We start from the raw sequence: 19,294 nt of genomic DNA, 5'->3' as shown, positions 1-19,294 counted from the left end.
ATCTGCAAATTAAGTAGAGAAATTTAAGTAGTGAGGAGGGCAGCTGTTTAAAATCACCTCTTACAGCAGCTGGCAAAATGAAACTGCCCCTACCCCCAGGAATAATGATGCTAAAAGAAATGATAATGATCATGATAATGGTCCATACTTCTTAAGTGCTTACTAAATGCCAGACCTTGTACTTAAAAGGTACTGTTTTGTTTAATCCTCACAACAACATCCTAGAGATGGATATTATTATTATTATTTTATAAGAGTCACTGGCAGCTGAGGCCCAGAAAACTCTTATTTTCTTAGACTCTGGAATCCAGTGACTTAGATACATCCTCCAGGGCTGCTTAGCACTAGAGGGCAAGTTAGCCTTTCAAGGTTGGGCATAATAGTATCTGCCTACTAATGTTTTCAGGTGTAAATGTGATTGTCCTTGTAAAATCCTTAGTCCGGTACTTAGTACAAAAAATAAGCACTTATAAACATAAGCTAGTGTTTTTCTTATGACTGTAATAGCCACGCATAGAACCCTGCAGGGGTAAGCAGTTCCCTTTTCACACAGTCAAAAAGCTGCATTTTCCTTTGGGATCCGTACTCTGCTTCCTTATATTGGGTGCTGACTCCTAATCAGGCTAAATGTAAACGTCAACAGAAGCAGAAACTGAAAAAACTGTGCCCAGATGATCAGCAGGAGAGGTGGGCAGGGCTTCTCAGGAGTTCAACTTGGGAAAACTGGAAGCCTTTTGACTCTGAGTGGAAGAAATTTATTTCTCCAAGTTCCTCACATACATATTTAATCATCATTTCTGTTGATTCAATAAATATATAGTAAGTAATTTTCCTCTCTGCCCCTTTTTGTTTCCTAGGGAAGCCAGACAGTAGAAAAGAGGAGAAAAAACAACAACAAATTTAAGATCCAGCCCTACCTCTAAGGACAGATCCCACAACTCTCCACATAAAAAAGATGGTAAAAGGAGGAGAGGCCAAGGTTACAGGTATATCATGTGAGACTCAAGAAAGATGATTTGGGTACCTACAGAGTTAATGGCTTAAGAAATTATGGTTCCTCCCACCTACCCAGACTTGACAAATGAGGGTAGTGAAATCCTGAGCTATCTCAATGAATCAGTCTTCAATTTCTTTCTACCTTTTAGAAAAAGTTAGATCATATCCATCAAAAAAGATATTCTGGGTCACCTGAAAGTATTTCCAGAGATTCACAGAGTTGGTATGCTATGGGGGATATGAATACTATAATAATCACACCCCTTAATAGAACATCAACTCAGTCCTTCCAGAATTGTTTTACTACATTTTGAAAGATGCTGTAATCAGACACTGGGAGCTAAAGATAGGTCACATAGGAGGCTCCCTAGTTCTTAGCTCACATTTTCAGATGTTTCCAGTTTTAACAGACAGGATCTAGGTCATTAAGTGGAAGGGGTTTCTGTGAATTTAATGGGATACTTCCTGGGCATTTCTGTAGAGTTAGGGAAGAAGTACAAAATATCCTTCAAGCCAGTAATTTAAAATTTGTGCTTTTGCAGACCCTTAAGAAAATGTCTCATACCAAGATCATAATCAGAACCCAAAACAAAGTGGTTCAAAGTCACATGATAGAAGTTCTGTTACCTAACAAATATCTAATAGATTCTGATCTACTTTAGATTATTAAAGATGCTCCTCCATGAAATTCTTACTTTCTAAATTAAAACAAGTATGATCAAGCTTTTTAAGAAACTCTTTTGCTGACACTGTCAGGTAACTGGGTGAGAACACCTAGCTTTGCTCTCAGGTGTCATACTAGCAGGGTGTGCTGCTTTTGCTGTGAAAGGAACCGGGAATGTGCAGAGGCAGAAAAGCCCATCAGATTTCCATGTTAGGTCTGTAGAGCAAGCCTTCAACATAGACTATTTTTCTACACAATTTTGTAACATATCCTTTTTATACGTGCCATGCCTTGTGCTAACCATACCAATCCAAGGGTAACATTATCCTCACCTGACAGGCAGCACAAGTGGCTCAGAGAAGTTATCTAATTTCACTTTGCCCAGGGTGCCCCACTCAGTTGAGGCAGAACTGTACCTTAACCGCTGTGCTACTGCACAGAATGATTTGAGTACATTAAAACTGTCACTTGACAAAACCCTGAACACCCACAATTTATTTCCTATTATATTAATATTATTTCCTAAGATGGCATGTTCCTAAGTTTATCACCTAAATGTTAATTATTCTTTGTGCTGATGGAGTGGTAACCCTATCTCTTACTATTATCAGTACAATTTGAACACATAGGATGCTTTTCTTTTCCATGGCAATGAAAAATAAATAATGATTTACCTAGACTCATTCTAATGGCCTGCCTGAAATCTCAGCCATGGGTTGTATGATACAAGATCTGAAGGAGCTATGATGCAAAGTGCTGTTTCCTTTCCTGCTGAGAAGCAAATGAGTTTGCCACAGCAGGTCTCACCCCAGTCAGCCAGATTTGTTAAGTCACCACTTAACTCCTGGGGAGAAAAACCTTCTCCGGACAGCAGTGCGAGAACCCGAGGTAGTCTGGAGCTGGATGAGTCTGTCAGTTCATTCAGCCACAGTGTTTGCCTGTGATCTTCCATACCTAACTGGCATTTGAATTGCTAAGGACATTTCTAAACACTTGTTCTTTAAGTATCAGATATGATCGATTACTACCAAACTTAAAACTGATACACAACCTTTTTCTGTTTTTAAAGGAAGCCCTTAATTAAACCTTATTCAGTGACTCACTTCTCAAATATTTACGGAGTACGAACTATGGGCTAGGCAACTTGCTGGGGAGTGAGAGAGAATGGCAAACCAAAACAGACAGACGGGTGTCCCTGCTCTCACTGAAATAGAGTACTCCCCTGAGGCTCTACGTTTGGTCCTGCAGCAATAGGTAGTGCAAGTGCCTTTGAGGTGTTTATAACTTTTCTTTTAAAAAAAAATTATTTATTTATTTGGCCCCATCAGGTCTTCGTTGAGGCATGCGGGCTCAGTAGCTGCGGCACTCAGGCTCACTAGTTGTGGCACATGGGCTCCAGAGTGCGCAGGCTCAATAGTTGTGGCGCATGGGCTTAGTTGCCCCATGGCACACGGGATCTTAGTTCCCTGACCAGGGATTGAACCTGCATCTCCTGCATTGGAAGGCGGATTGTTAGCCACTGGACCACCAGAGAAGTCCCAATGAGGTGTTTATTACTTTTCAGTTGCCATCTTGGAAACTTCAAAATGGAAATAAATAAACCTGTCTTAACAATACATGATTCAGTACATTGAATATTTTTGGTATTTCAGTTTTCTCTTTTTTTTCTTGAGATTGCTATTTACATCACTTGATACTTAAAACACTTCAAGACTGTGTTTGTCTAAGAGTTGGAGAAAAATGACGAAACAGATGAAAACAAAAGAAGCAATGCTAGCACACTCTACATAAAATGAAAGCCTAAATCCAGACAAGAAGGATGTCAAATCAAGCATGGTCATGCTTTTGCTTTGACCTCACAGGTCTCACTTCTGACTTCCTTCAAGTGTCAGAAAACCTGGGTACCACGTGTAACCCATGATGCTGACAAAGGCCTAATGGTCTACAGGGATTATGGGGATGTTTACACTGAGGGTCTTGTAATGTTGTGAACAACTGCAACCCAGTTCTGGAACCACCTTCGATGGCTCCTTCTCAGGGACCCCATGGGATAAGTTTCCCTGAATTTCACACCACATTGCTGGCATTGGTGCCCCTATTTCCTCCTCCCTAACTCTTATCCTGGTCCCTTACCTGCGACCCATGCCTCCCAACCTTCCAACTTGCCTATGTAGAACTGCTTCTACACATCACACCTCTTTTAAGAGGCTGATGTAATTGCTTCCCTCGCCTATGAAGGCAAATTCTCAAACCTGGCCCAGCTTTCCACAGCTGACCCGAGACTAGCTCTCCAGTTTTAACCCCCCTCTGTCATTTCTTTATGGCTGTCTTATAAATACTGTGCCACCATTAAAATGAATTAGGTAGCTTCACACAGACCATTATAAAATAATTGTTCAGATATATTAAGTGAGAAAAGCAAAGTGCAGTATCAAGCAGTGTGGACAGCATGCTGCAATTTGTGTTTAACAACAAAGGATGCGTCCACAGACATGCACATATATCCCTTAGGTAAGTCAGAACATCTCTGGACAAACACACAAGACTGGAACTAGTGACCGTCCCTAGGGAGGTAAACGAGTAGGCTGGGTGTAAAGGTGGGAGATTCATTTTTTGCCACCTATACTTTCCCTTTTTGTAACTTTTAAATTTTACATTCTGTGCCTACATTTATTCAAACAAAACATACTTAAAAAATTATAACCTTGTGCTCAAGTTTAATGTTCCTCTTTCATGCCCCAAATATGCCTTGAACTTACTTCCAGTAACTTTCAGCTCTTTCTGCTTTTGTCCCCCTTACTCAGGTACTCACCTCTATGTAACTAAATGCCACTTACTTTGTAAATAGTTCCTTAAACATCGTGATATTTTCACAGCAAGCTATCTACCTTATTTACATATCTGTTACTTGAATGCACTTTACTTCCCTTATTATTTATAAGCTTCTGGAGGGCTGGCTTTTTTTTTTGCGTGTGCGTGTGTGTGTGTGTGTGTGTGTGTGTGTGTGTTTAGGATTAAAGCTTCATTCACAAAAAGCACTTCCCCAATAATGAAAGGCATAAACAACTCTCATAATTGCAAAATCACATATTATTCTTCAGGCTACAAGGTGCTTAAAGATTTCACAAGAAAGGGAAGAGTATCACAAGGATTGTTTTAAGGACAAATAATAAAGAGGTCACCATTTCAGTTTAAAAATCAGAAGCTAAATACTTCTTACATGTAATTTGTTTCATATCCAACTTCAAAACATCTGCGTCTTCATCATCCCTTCTACAAAGCTGGTCTCGGCTTCTCCAACATCCCTAATTATCAGGTTTGCTCTGCTCTGCTCTTTGCGTCACAATGACTGTTTCAAGCGGTTTTATAATCACCTCTCCCGTTCTGTCTTCTATCTTAAATTGCACTCACCTTTCCTTTAAAGTATTTACAGGTCATTTGACCTACTTTCTTTTTTTTTTGTTGTTAACTTTTATTTTACACTATATTCCTAAAAAATCTTTCCCTCTTTTCCAAATATAACTTCATGTGAACACAGCCATGAAGAAAGACATCCTAGGAATTCATATTTCAGCCCAGAAGTTAGGGCATTAAAAAAAAAACTTGAGGGGCTTCCCTGGTGGCACAGTGGTTAAGAATCCGTCTGCCAATGCAGGGGACATGGGTTCCAGCTGTGGTCTGGGAAGATCCCACATGCCACAGAGCAACTAAGCCCGTGCGCCACAACTACTGAGCCTGTGCTCTAGAGCCCGTGAGTCACGACTACTAAGCCCGAGCGCCACAACTACTGAAACCCGTGCGCCACAACTATTGAAACCCGCGCCTAGAGCCCGTGCTCTGCAACAAGAGAAGCCACTGCAATGAGAAGCCTGCACACTGCGATGAAGAGTAGCCCCCGCTCGCCGCAACTAGAGAAAGCCCTCGTGCAGCAATGAAGACCCAACGCAGCCAAAAAAATAAATGATAAAAAACAAAAAACAACTTGACTATTGGTTATTTGGTGTTCAACAGCTTTCACATTTTTTTAAAAGAAGCAAAATATCAACATTGGAAGCTAAAGCAGACATTAAATGCTTAATATACAAAATACCCAGGCAGATACAAATAAGTTGCAGTCACTCAGCAACCTCCTGACATAATGCTTTTGTAAAGCAGCTTTCTTGTCTCACAACATTAAGCAAATCATTTAGCAATTTCTTTTAGCTGTCATAGATACAAAGCTAGCATCTTTTTACATCAATGGTTCAAAACAGTGTACGTTTGTTCTAGCAGAACAATAGTAGTAAGGTATCTTTTAACCTCAGGAAAATAAAATATTTCCACAGCTAGCTGAATATAAAATAAAATGCTACAAGATAATTAAGTTATTAAAGGTTTTTTTTTTTTAAAAAGATAATCTTACTTACATCAAGAGAGCCTTCATTTATAACAATCATTCCCATGTTCTTCCTCAAAAGTTTGCAGGAGTGTCCTATGTCCAAACAGAGTAAACAGATTGATATAATTAATTTCTCTAGAGAGAAGAGGTGAGGACGTTAACACGATAATACTACAAAATTCTAAATTTTATCTATTTTATTTGATAAAATTAAAATTTTATCTATTTTATTTGATAAAATTAAAATTTTATCTATTTTAATAGAAGTGATGGCTGTTTTCTAGGTTTGCAGGAAGTTTAAAAAAGAAATGCTCTTGCTTGCTGTAAGAGGGATAAGATACAAGGACATTACCTGGAGTGTTAAGGCTGTCTTGATAAACACATATGGAAGAGATTACAGTAAGGATTCTCAACGTCCTGAAAACTGATAAATGTGTATGAAATATCCTTCACGATGACCAACACGAAGAGCAGAAGGTGGGCCGGTGGTTGTTTTGGGAGAAGGGTTCAGGAGGGTTGTCTGGCTCTCTCTTGGACCATTGATCCCATCACAATCTTCCTGCCCTTGGATTGCATCACATCCTCTACTCAACTGCCCTCTCTTGCTTTGCTATACTTGCTGCAGGGCAAAATCACCTGCTGATTAAGCCAACTCGGCTCACTCTGCACCTGTCTGCCTACAGCTGAACGTGGCTGGAGAAAAACAGGCAACCTTGCTGGCGGGCCTCACATTTAAAACAATACCATCTACACTCACTCCCTTTGTGATCTCACTCCTTCCCAAGGTTTTAAACACCATCTAAATGTTAACCACTCTAGAACTCATAAATCCCATTCAGACCTCTTTCCTGAACTCTAGACTCTCACATGCCAGTGCCTACTTAATAGCAGACATTTAGGTGTAAAATAGGCATCTCAAACTGAACATATCCGAAAACCAGGCTCTTAACCTCCCCCCAGAAAACCCGTTTCTCCTTTAGTCTTCCTCATTTGATTAATGGCAACTCCATCCTTCAGCTGCTGCAGCTAAAAGACCTTGCATTTACCCGATTCCTTTCTTTCTTCCATACCCTACATCTAATCTATCAATCAATCCTGTTGGCTCTACCTTCAAAATCCATCCAGAACCCAACCATTTCTCACCACCTCTACTGTTATTACTTGGTGGTCCAAGCCACCACCATATCTCATCTGGATGAATTCAATAGCCTCTGGCCTTCCTGCTTCAACACTTGCTTTCCTTTGAGTCTACTCTGTCTAGCAGCCAGACAGAGATTATATATATATATATAGTTTTTTTTTTTTACAGGAAAGTCAGATCAAGTGTTTCCTCTGCTCAGTTCAGTACCATCCAATGGTTTCCCATCTCACTCAGTATAAAAGCCAAGTCTGGACAACGGTCTGGGAGGCCCATCCAACCCGGGCTCTGCTACACTGCTGACCTCTTCTCCTCCTCTCACACTTTGCATTTGTTCTTTCTCTAGAACAGAAGACAGCTCTCCCGAATCATCCAAGTGACATCTTTTCCTCTCTTAGGTCATTCCTGAGATGTCGCCTTCTCAAGAGTTCTTCTCGACTTCCTGATTTAAAACTGAATCCCTCTGTGCAATGCCCTATTCTCCCTTCCTTGTTTTATTTTTCTTTAGAGCAATTATTGCCATCGAATATACTATGTGTCCTCATTGACTTTATTGTCTGTTTCCCTGACTAGGATTTGAGCTCTGAGGGCAGAGACTCTGATACGTTTTGTTCCCTGTTCTTAACTGATGCCTGGCACCATAGGCACCATCATCATTTGCTGAATGAATGAATCTTACCTTCCCTTTTCTAGGAACAAGTATGGCCTAAGATTCTAAAGGTTAAATGTTGCTAGAAACCACCACCATACTCTCCTTTCCAGAGGAACTTTCATAATGGCTACAAATCTGGAACCATCTTGAGGATTGCTTATTTTGCCCACATATTACTCTTTACCCACCATGCATTTTTCCTCTATCTGTAGTCATGTTGCTTTATCATATCTGTGTGTTCCAGGTCTCCTGATTCTAAAGCATTCTGTATTCTCATACATCTTCTTTCCGTTTTGTCTCTAACACCAGTGATAATTTTTATAATCAAAATTAACAACTTGTTTGGCCTGTAGGTTTAAACTTCTACTGCTTAGTTTTCTTTTAAAAGTTAAGTTTCCTCTATTAACAACATCAATTTACTATAAATTTATAGCATTTATACTATTTAATATAAATACTATATTTATAAATACAGTATTTATCACAGAATACTGTCATTACTCACACTTCTAAAAGGAGTATTAGTTATATGTTTTTAGATACATGATACTTGATGACTTTCTAAAAGTGGTTTCATCTTGTGAATACCGCTGAAATGCTTTCTTTAGTTTTGGGAGAGTTTTACATGTAATTCATAAAATCAATATCATCCAGAGGTTACTGTCAGGGTTCACAGTGTTCAGGCAACAAACTATTACTGAATTGGGGGAAAAAAGCAATATTTTTCTTGCATATTATTGGTACTATAGGCCTCTAACAGCGAATATTAGCTTTCTCCTCTGTTACAGACTGAATTTTGTCCCCACCTCCCCATTCATATGCTGAAACCCTAACTGCCACTGTGAATGCATTTGGAGGTAGGGTCTTTAAGGAGCTACCTACAGTTAACTAAGGTCATAAGGGTGATCCCTAATCCAACAGGACTAGTGTCCTTATAAGAAGAGGAAGAAACACCAGATGCTCTGTGAGAATCCAGAGAGGAAAGGTCAGGCGAGGACACAGAGAGAAGGCGGCCATCTGCAAGCCAGGAGGAGAGGTCTCAGGAGAAACCGACCTGCTGACATTTTGATTTGGACTTCCAGCCTCCATGATCGTGAGAAGATAACCTTCTGTTGCTTAAGTCATCTAACCTGTGGTATTCTGTTATGGCAGCCTGAGCTGCCTAATACAACCTCCTTCTGCAAAATTGGAATTAACTGTAGGATGAGTGAAAACTAGCAAGAACCTTACTTCCTATCTCAGAAATAATCTTTGGTCACAGAAACAAGTGTCGGTATACAAGCCTGCCATAATCCCCACCTCCAGACTTTGGCAGACAGCTGCAGAATGGTTACCTACATGTGCCAATTATGGATGGGAGGTGGGGCTAGGCAGGGATGCAAAGTTAAGAGAGGGTGTTACATAGTTGCAAGAGCTGAAGTTTGGCTGTACATACAATCATTGCAAATTTAAAGGGGCACTGGGGCCATAAGTAAATAGACAAGCCCAATGATATTAACAAATATGGAAATCTGAAAATACCAAATCTTTCAAATCTTGAAATATCTCAAATCTATCTTCTAAAATATATCAAAACATGTTAAAAAGCACCATGACTTAAAGTTTAAATTAGGTGAATTACCAATGTTAATGGCAGTTTCCTGCTTGTCTCCTGTAAGGATCCAGATTTTGATGTCTGCTTTCATTAGAGTTTCTATGGTTTCAGGCACTTGATCTTGTAATTTATCCTCGATGGCTGTGGCTCCAAGTAGCTGAAGATTCTGGAGAAAGAGAGTGGTAACATTTTTTAAGATTAAAAAAACGTTTAGATTCTTTAAGAATGAAAAATTGAAGTGTATATATGTTTTAAAATCAGAGGCTAAACGATAATTCATGAATTTGTTGTAAATTCCAAATACCCCATTGAGTTTTCTCTCTCAAGGATCCCTAACTTTCATCCAGTACTTTTGGCAGGAGACTTAGGCTCCCTGAAGCTACCTGTCTTATCTTACTCCTCCCTAAGGTAAGGAACTGATTCTAAAAACACACACAGAAGTGTAGAAGGGGGGAATCAAAAACAGTTAAAAAGGAGCAGGCAGCTATTAAGAAAAAATAAAAACAAAAACTATGGAAGATCACCACAGTGAAGAAGTAATCCAACTGATCTGTTTGAAAAAGAGTAAGGTTACAGGCTAACACTATTAAATTGTAATTTGATGCAGTGTCAGGAAATGTAGACACAAAATACAATGAGAAAGGATGAAGAAAGGAGCAATAAACAAAGTGATAGCATTAGTCTCTGAAAGAAAGAACAGGGCTGAGTGTTTTTCACATGGTTCCATGTTTGCATAGTGGAAGGTCAGAGACCATTAAAGATCTCTTGCTCCTTAGATGGTATCTTTCATACAAGACTGAACACAACCAAAACACTGTGGGAAGCTGTTCTCATCTCTGACAAAGAAGAAGAATGGTTGCTTCTCTCATCTTCCTAAATGGAGGGAAAAGTGAGAACAATCTCCTGGCTGTTAGGGAAACCTGGCCTGCCAAATGGAAACGGATAATGGTGTTCTCGGTCCTAAATACATAGGAATGGGCAATAATGGATTAAGATTTAAATCTTTCTTTGCATCATGGGACCAGGCATTGTCACTAGTTGGGTACCCTTCCCAACGGTGTTCTGCAAGCCAAAACCGATTCTCAGTCTTACCCATTTTCCCCATAACCTAACCTCCAGAATGAACTACTTCAGCATTTATCTTTCTTCTCAACTATTTTCTCCCTTCTTGACTTCATTTTTTAATTTACAATATCAGACAAGGACAGACGAGATATAAGGGAGATTATGGCAAAGGATAGTGTCTGGGTTGATAATAATAAAGAAAGCATTCCACTTTCTATTTTTCCCTTTAACATTAAGTCCTATTTACTTTTCATCACAATTCAAGTCTAAAAATAACCCCAAGTCTTGGTAGGCATGGAAAATAAAGTTAAATATATATACAAACACATAAGAGTGAGTGTGTGTAGTTGATGAGTATATTGCTTAGGAATGTTTTTGGCTATAAATAATAGAAAAAAATCTGACTGAAAGTGGCTTAAATAAAGACTTCTAACATCACTAGTACTGAAGTGGGTAGCTATGGGTATAAGATCGTTGGCTTGACTATATTTCCACGCATTCTCCAGATCTCTCTCAGTGTCTCAAGGTGGCTGTCGCAGCTATAATTATAACAGCCACACTGAAGACAAGGAAAAGGTGGTAAAAGCACCTTATTTGAAAAGCGAAAGGGTTTCTAAAAGTCCTCAGTCTATTTCCAAATACAGCAACTGGCCCGATGGTGCTACATGGCCATCCTGAACTGTTAGTATTTGGCTTTTCCAGCCTCAGTGGAGGGGCAAGGCAGAAGGGCAGTAGGAATAGGTGTTAAATTAGCTGGCCTGCAGTCTCTGCCACAGGGCTTAAATATAGATGCGCGAGCCTATGCATCAGTGTTAGTATATATACACATGCATGTGTTTACGTGTGTAGCTATGTGTACAGACACACACACATCCACCACGGCTCTGCCTGGTGAAACGTGGCTCATCCTGGAAGTCCAAAAGAAGTTTTCCTTTATTTCTTAAAACAAGTTTTCCCCTCTGCTGTGCTCTGATAGAACTTTGCTCATCTATACATACTTAATTTATCATATTAAGATTACCTGTTTAAACGTATGACTCTGGTAGTTTTGTTCAAAATTAGGGATCATGCCTTCAAGCTCCTTGTTTCTTCACAAATGAGGAGACAGGAGCCCAGAGGGGGGCAATGATTTGTCACAGTGACATAACTTGATAGATTACGGAAGGGCAGGACTTGAACCAATATCCTCTGTATTGCCCATCGTGTTCTTGTCCCTTTGTGTCTAGGATGGTACCCAAGATAGTGGTCAACTCCCAGTCTCTGCCCCATAAATGTTGGCTGAAGTAAATTAAGTAGGCATCAGTCTGTGAGGGGCTAGCGTTGACTTCTTAAAGTTCGTTTCTACTTAAGTAATATTAGGTAGAGGAACAAATGCAGCTCCTCCTCTGGTTGTAGGCTGATGTCCCTATTCGGCATGAGGGAGTGAAGGGTCCTTAACTTGGGCATATTCCTCATAACAATGCTGGCCTGAGCACTAAGTGATGACTCAAAGGAGACCCTGTAAGCCCAGACATACCACATCAGATTCCGAGGAGATGCTGAAGAAGAGCTCTGGGGAGTCTTTGGTCCCTGGCTACCTATAAAAAGTGCAATTTTAAGTTGAAAAAAGGAAAAGTAGGGACCAGGTTCTGTTCACCTTTATACTGTATCTCCAGAACACTGATAGTCAGCATTTGGTATATTTGCAGAGTGAGTGGATGACAAAACAAACAAACAAAAAACAAAACCAAAAAAAACCCCAATCCAAATGTTCTAAAGTATTGTTGCAATCTAGACTATTTTCTCTTCAATATATTCCACATAACTTATGCAGCTATTAGATTCACTTGATGCATGACTTCCTAGTATATAATATATAAGACAGGAAAGCAAATTTCCTTCTTTAAAAAGATAGCATTATTTTATTATCTTTAATGGGAAGCAGATTTGAAATCTATCAAAACCTGATGAATCATCATCATCAAGAAGTTCAAGAATGAAAAGGAAGACCAGTTCAGCATCAACTATGCCAGCAGCACAACTGCTGTAATTCCAACACTGAGACAATGATTTCATCAGTTCTTTCGGCTACTTTTAGGAAATCAGTAGCTAAATCATTCTGGCCCATGTGCCAGGGAAGATCAGGATATAGTTGTGTTCAAATGTTAGATATTCCACAGAAAGCATGATAAGATTTTAAACGATCATGAAGATAGTTCAGTAATATAAGCTCTCAAAAATTTTAAACCAAAAAAGTATGTTTTTTGTAGTATGTTTCACAAAACCCTGGGGTAACTAGATAATGTGAGAGCCAAGATGTGAATACACTAATTAGAAATATATAAACAAGTTTATTTGCCTATTTTCTAGTTCTACTTTAAGGGGATATATGAGCTCAGGAAGTACATGGGTATACACTACTCTGCACAAACCTAATAAAAATAAAATGACTGCATGGGGGAGATCACACTGAAAGCATATCTGAAAGAAGGAAAGCAGCTGGTTTTGCACAGGTAAAAAGGAAACATTTTCCAAACCAGGCAAAGATAATATAAAGCACCAAAAAGGTAGGGCCAGCAATGAATATGCTGAGAAATGTTACAAGTAGGTTAACTTGGAGCATGTTGGTGGCTATGATAACAGGAATTTCTAATGAAACATTTCTGAATATTTAGCAAAATTGCAGTGGGTCTACTTTGATGCCTACGAAAGAAAAACTACATTTGAAAGCCTGTTAATTTTCCCTTTATCCTCAGGTACAGCACTTACTAATTTTAGTGGAAGGCTCTGCAGGCTCCTTTCCTTTGGCCCTGGTGTCATTTATTGTGAGATTAGATCTTGAGTGATAGGCTGTTCAGCCTCTGGAAATGAATATCTTTAGCTACACAATGATCATTAGGAAAAAAGATTTGAACTTTGCGTGCTTTTCCTGATCATAACACAAGAGCGTTTAGGCCATAATCAATTTCATCCCAAACATGTATTACCTTACACAGATGGCCACTAATGGTCACAATGGGAATTACATATTCAGCAAGTGTTGAAATGTGATAAAATTCCCATGGCATTTATGGAATTAAAAAAAAAAACCTCCAAAGACTAATTTTACTTTCAAAATGTCACTGTGCCAAAAGTTATAAAGGTTTCAGTTGATGCCTCTTTGATATAATATAGATTTAATTATCAGTGAAAAATCATGAAATAATATTTATTTACCTAGAAAAGTCATCAATAATCTTATTTTCTCTTTTAGATGTTCATAATGTAATGCTTTTAAAAAGGGATATAAGTATAAAATTTCTACCCTAGTGAAGATACAAACGTCATGTAGAGTATTTAAAAACTATGGTAAAATGTATTATGACAGATTTGGAAATTGTGTTTTTTCCCCAATACATTTATATTACATATATTGGGAAATAACAGAACCTTAAAATGACCTATTTCCATATAAGCAAATATTGTGTCAGGGCTTAGATTATTTCGTATTTTTTAAAAGTTTATGATATGTTCCTAAATGAGGAAAAGCATAGTTATCAAACTCATATCAACTTGGGCTTCAGACGATAACATGGACTATCGGGCAGAAGTTTCTTTGAAGACAAATAAAAGGAATAATACTGGTAAATAAAGTTTTATCACTGGAGTAAATATGAATAAATAGTAGTAACATTTGGGAACCTTTGTTACAACATAAAATAAGATTGTGACTAGGCAGATGAAGAAACATTTCCTTAGCACAGAAATACCAGATACGGCTACGTGCTTTACACTGATTCATTCAGTTAATAGCTTCGGGGAGGCTGAATAAATTATGTCAGGTCAAACTGGGGTAGAGCTGAGCTAGGATGGTACAAACAAGACACCAAGAATCAATACACACCCCAAGGCAGCGAATGGAAAGTAAAACTGAGATTAAATGAAAGTTAGAATTTTATGTAGATCATCAGGTTTAAACATTTGTCTCTGTTGTTCAGTTCTTGGTAATACTCTGTTTCTGTGAATGGGTTTCAGCCTCAGTCCTGAGGCGTTCCTGCCAGGGGTACCTGTTTCCTGTTTCCACCTGCAGGCCCCAGACTCACATTTTGGGACTGGTTTCCTTCCACACATACACGTGTGTCTGCATTCCTTCCCTCACACACACACCGAGCAGGTAGTTCTGGGCAAGATGGTGGGACACAACCATAGTCCCTTCCTCCCTCGAATTTGTACTTCAGAATCCATTCTTTGGATCCTCCCTTCCTTGTTTTCTGACTGTACCCCCTTGCCTTGCGTTGGTACCTGTTTCTCCTAGACCCTGCTGCCTGGCTGTCATCAAGCCCCAAGTAATTAGCCACAGGAGCAAAAATGGAGAGCAGCGGTCTTCAGATTTACCTGAGGGGCTTATTACACACAGATCAGTGGGCCCTACCCGCAGAATTTCTCACTGAGTAGGTCTGAGATGAGGCCTGGAAATGTACATTGGTGACAGTGCTGCTGGTTTGAGGACCTAATTGCTTGTCTCCAGCAAGGCTGACAAACTTTTTCTGTAAAGAGACAGATGGTAAATATTTTAGGGTTTGAGGGTCGTACATTCTGTGCTGCAATGACTCAATGCTGTCACTGTAGTGTGAAAATGGCCAAAGACAATTTGTAAACAAATGGATGGAGCTGTGTTCCAATAAAACTTTATTTACAAAAATAGGCAGTGGGTGAATGTGGTTCTTGCGCTGGAGTTCGCAGACCCTTGATGCATAATACTGGTGAGCAGTGCATCTCTGCACCGGCCTCCATCCTGACTGATTGCTCTTGATACTTCCTGGGTCAGCTCTGACCCTTTTTTCTTAGCCTGGCCTTAGGTCCTCTGGTCCCAGTTCTCTCACCTCTCCTTGCAATCCCAAACTATAGACAGAGCCTCTCAACTGTAATATACGATTACCATCAGAGAAAAACAGTACTCTCCCTAAATAATCACTTTATTATATGCTATATACTACCTTAGAAGTAAACACAAAATCTTCTGTGAGCACAAAAGATAAAAACAGGAAATAAGTGTTTTCTTAGTTTGGGTGGCTCCAAAAAACCATCCAACACGAGTTAACATTTGACCTAAAATCCTAAACGAAGAATTAAGAATTAGCCAGGCACTTGGGAGAGGTGGGGAGGGATGCAGGAAGAAATCCCAAACGGAAGAAATCACATGTTGCAAAGACAGAGGTATGCAAATGCACATTGTGTTTGAGAAGCTGCCATTTAGTCAATATGGAACCGATAAATGAAGCGAGGTGTGTGGTGATTTAAATAATGCTAATTTAATAGGGTTGTTCTGAGGATGAAATTGGATCAGTCATCTCAAACTCTGAGTACTAAGTTAGGAAAACGATAAGCCTGAAAAACCGGCAGGGAATGGAAATCAAAGGGGCTATTTTTTATGTTTGGGATTCCAAAGGCAAAGGGCATCTGGGGAAGAATTGCAGAAGGGGAGGGACAGGATCAGATTTACACTCACAGGGTTCACCGGTGGCCAACTGGGGATGGATGGGGAAGAATGGAGGTTGCCAGACCAGTTGGAAGGCTGTGGCAGTCATCAAACTCTTTAGCTTTAAGGTACGGTAGCTCTGGAATACAGAGGCCCTGGTGGCCATGGGATTCTCAGAACCATTCTACAACGCTGGCTCTCAAAGATCACCGGCTTCTCTCTGGTCTGCATTCCACTGGGCATCATTCACTCTTGTGCTTCTCTTCTCAACATCTCTTTGCACACAACAAAGGGGTTTTATTTAACAGAAGAGACTCTCATACCTCTGTCCTTTCAGTTTAAGCTGAGCTAGAGTACACTAAGACTAACAGCGTTAAATCATTGGCATGGCTCATTAGCCTGCTTCTGGAGAAATCAGGCAACCAAGGCCAAGAAGGAGGTTTTAACTTGGTGCTTTTTGAACCACAGAAATCATATTTGAATTGTCACAGAGCCAAGGGCTTGCCAACTAAGGTCAGAATTCACACACCCAGCTGAAAAGAATCAGGATTTGAGAGGCGACTGGGTGTAGCCTGCAAAAACAACACATCCATCTTATCTGAGTGAGAAGAGAGCAAAACCCAGTGTGGAAAGTCTACCTCAAAGCGTTCATAATTAGGGATCGATCAGCCAGAAAGGAGAAGCGTGAGATTAGAGATCTAAGGGAATATTAAGTACTTTCACTAAGAAAACTCTAAAGACGAGTTGAGGGAAAATCATGAAAAACATATTCCCACCTTCATTTTCTTTTTTTTTTTTTCGGGGTACGCGGGCCTCTCACTGTTGTGGCCTCTCCCGCTGCGGAGCACAGGCTCCGGACGCGCAGGCTCAGCGGCCATGGCTCACGGGCCCAGCCGCTCGGCGGCATGGGGGATCTTCCCGGACCGGGGCACGAACCCGCGTCCCCTGCATCGGCAGGTGGACTCCCAACCACTGCACCACCAGGGAAGCCCCCCACCTTCATTTTTAAGGAGGATAGAGTACATTACATTACACAGAGTGCACACAGCCTGCCTCATTTCCTACGCAGACGGGTCCTGAATACCATGCCTCCCAACCCCAAGGGCTGATCTCATGATGACTCAACTACACACGTGGTTACATTTTACTTTTCAAGTCGCCAACATTTTACATACATTCTTGCTTTCTTTTAAACCATGCTGGCAGAATAACATACGGATTAGGAACATGAGATCTGGAATTAAGACAGAACTGGGATTTGAATCCCTGCTCTGCCAACTACTGGATATGTGTCCTTCAGCAAATAACTTAAGAATTTCTACATCAGCAAGATAAGGCTAATAATATGGCTGTACTAGAGTTGTTTTGAGGATGAAAATAGATTATCTTAACTTTTTTTTTTTTTTTTGAGTACAGGTAGGAAAAGATGTTGAGTACTTACCTAAGACTAGGTATGTCTATATCTTTTGTATAACCGATTTGCTTTGTTAATGTTAATAAATTATATATATTGCAAGATGCAACAACAAATTGTAAAAAAAAAAAAAAAAAAAGATGAGTAAAACATAAATAGAAACAGAAGTTATAACATTTTCTTGCTTACCCCAATGGTTCATTTTGTGTACCCCATGTTAGAGGCCCCTGGAACTAACTAATCAAGTTAAGGAGCAGAGGACTTGAAGCTTAGTAGAGGCTCAAAAACTGGCAGGTCTTCTTAGTAGATAAGCTGACAGACTGCAAATGTTCTTAAGCAAACAGTAAAACAGGAAACTACTGGAATTTGAAACCACACAATCACCAGTACATCATGTAAATTTTCATCTAGTACGTTTCAGTTTTTAGTACAAATGAAAGTGATATAGGCAGCTACTAAGAATAGAAACGGGTGGTTTTATCTGAAAAAGTATTCAGTTCGAATACAGAAATTACTGTGAATTTGGCAGTCATAAATGTTCAGGAAAAGTTCTGTTTTTCATTAAGTTTTCTATTTCTCTAGGAATCCTCTACACCACTCCCCACCATATGTTGGGAAGGGTGCTGGACTGCTCTTAGTTACCCCCGAGTGTAGTGGTCAATCTGTATTATGCCACATCAAGGCAGTCTTCTAAAAAATCCCAGAAATGTCAACCATATTCTGGGGAGGAACCAAGGAGATAATATAAAAAAAAAGATCACTAACTACCTCACTGTCCTATCTCGGGGCCTATCGCGGAGCCCAGGGTGCTAAGCCCTGTCTGCAATGACATTTTCCAGTGTTTAAGTTTACTGCCTATCTCCCTGCACTGAAATGAAGACAGGGATTTTTCCATCCTTTCCCCCTCCTGTGCCCCCTGAGCCCACAGCAGAGCCTGACAAGTGCTGAGGCATTTGTTGTTGAATCTTTGCGACCAAGTGTGTCCCACATTCATATGTTAAATAAGTAGGAAGACAGGTTTTTAAAAAAATGACTGAGTCTAAATTTCTAACGAATGCATCCTTTAAAATCCTTAGCTACCTTTTCTAACACATCCCTCAAGTATCCTTAGTGACAACGCATTTGAAACCAACATCCTCAAATGTGCAGAAAGCATGAACTATGTGGGTAACAGAAGGCAGGCTTTCGTTAAGCAAGCACTTACTAAGTAAATTTAGCCTTTGAATTAATAATTTAATTGACTCATTCATTTATTCATAAAATACTTATTCAGTGATTAATACAGGCCAGACAGGCAGTTCTTGGAGACACAGAGATGAGTTCGATAAAAACGATCCCTGCTCTCATGAAGCTTCAATCTAGTGGAAGATATATATTAACTATGAATTATAAAAATTTGTGCATATAAGACACAACACAGCTATCTGATTCAAAGGGGTGCTAAATGCTGCCAAAATTGTAGCTTTTCGATTACTCTTAAGCTCAAAAATGATCCTCTCTGACCCATAATTAATCTAAAAGACGTTAACAGATAAAAGTATGGGGTAAGTTTAGATTTTTCAAAAAGCATATTTTGTAATTTATGCCTCATAATAAGAGAAGAAGACAAGAACAATTTTATCACCAGGGAAATACTAGACAAGTATTATATCTCACTGTTTTCTGTAATGCTCAAGATAAATAATTTGCTTTCTCAAACATCAGAAGTGATTAGCAGGTAATTTATGCAATTGCATTTCCCTATTGAAGCAAATAAATATAAAAATTTTTCAAAAACTCTATTTACCATGAAGGAATACCTTCATATTTCAACCAATGGTTTAATTATAAAATATTCCCCAATAAGTAAGATCAAAGCCCTCTGTACCACTAATTTTCAAAGGAATCCAGCAGCATACTATAAGTATGAGGCAAATAAATTTGTGCCTTAGAAATAAATATAAAGTAGCAGATCAA

General features: G+C 39.4%; 1 protein-coding gene across 3 annotated transcripts in view; it reads right to left on the bottom strand.

Annotated features, from left to right (window-relative positions):
- Window positions 1-19,294, bottom strand: part of ATP8A1 (ATPase phospholipid transporting 8A1) — a 238,085-nt gene that overhangs the window by 91,573 nt on the left and 127,218 nt on the right. For all 3 annotated transcript variants that reach the window (XM_029235506.1, XM_029235508.1, XM_029235507.1), the window contains 2 exons: window positions 9,450-9,588; window positions 6,067-6,131 (listed from right to left, as the gene is read on the bottom strand). In XM_029235506.1, coding sequence (XP_029091339.1) covers window positions 6,067-6,131; window positions 9,450-9,588 — 204 coding nt within the window. The remainder of the gene's footprint in view (window positions 1-6,066; window positions 6,132-9,449; window positions 9,589-19,294) is intronic.

This window comes from Monodon monoceros, unplaced genomic scaffold (assembly GCF_005190385.1).
Source record: "Monodon monoceros isolate NGI ecotype Baffin Bay Population unplaced genomic scaffold, NGI_Narwhal_1 Super_Scaffold_20, whole genome shotgun sequence".
Taxonomy (NCBI): domain Eukaryota; kingdom Metazoa; phylum Chordata; class Mammalia; order Artiodactyla; family Monodontidae; genus Monodon; species Monodon monoceros.
The sequence above is the reverse complement of the archived record's forward strand: the minus strand, read 5'-3'. Positions and strand labels throughout refer to the sequence as shown.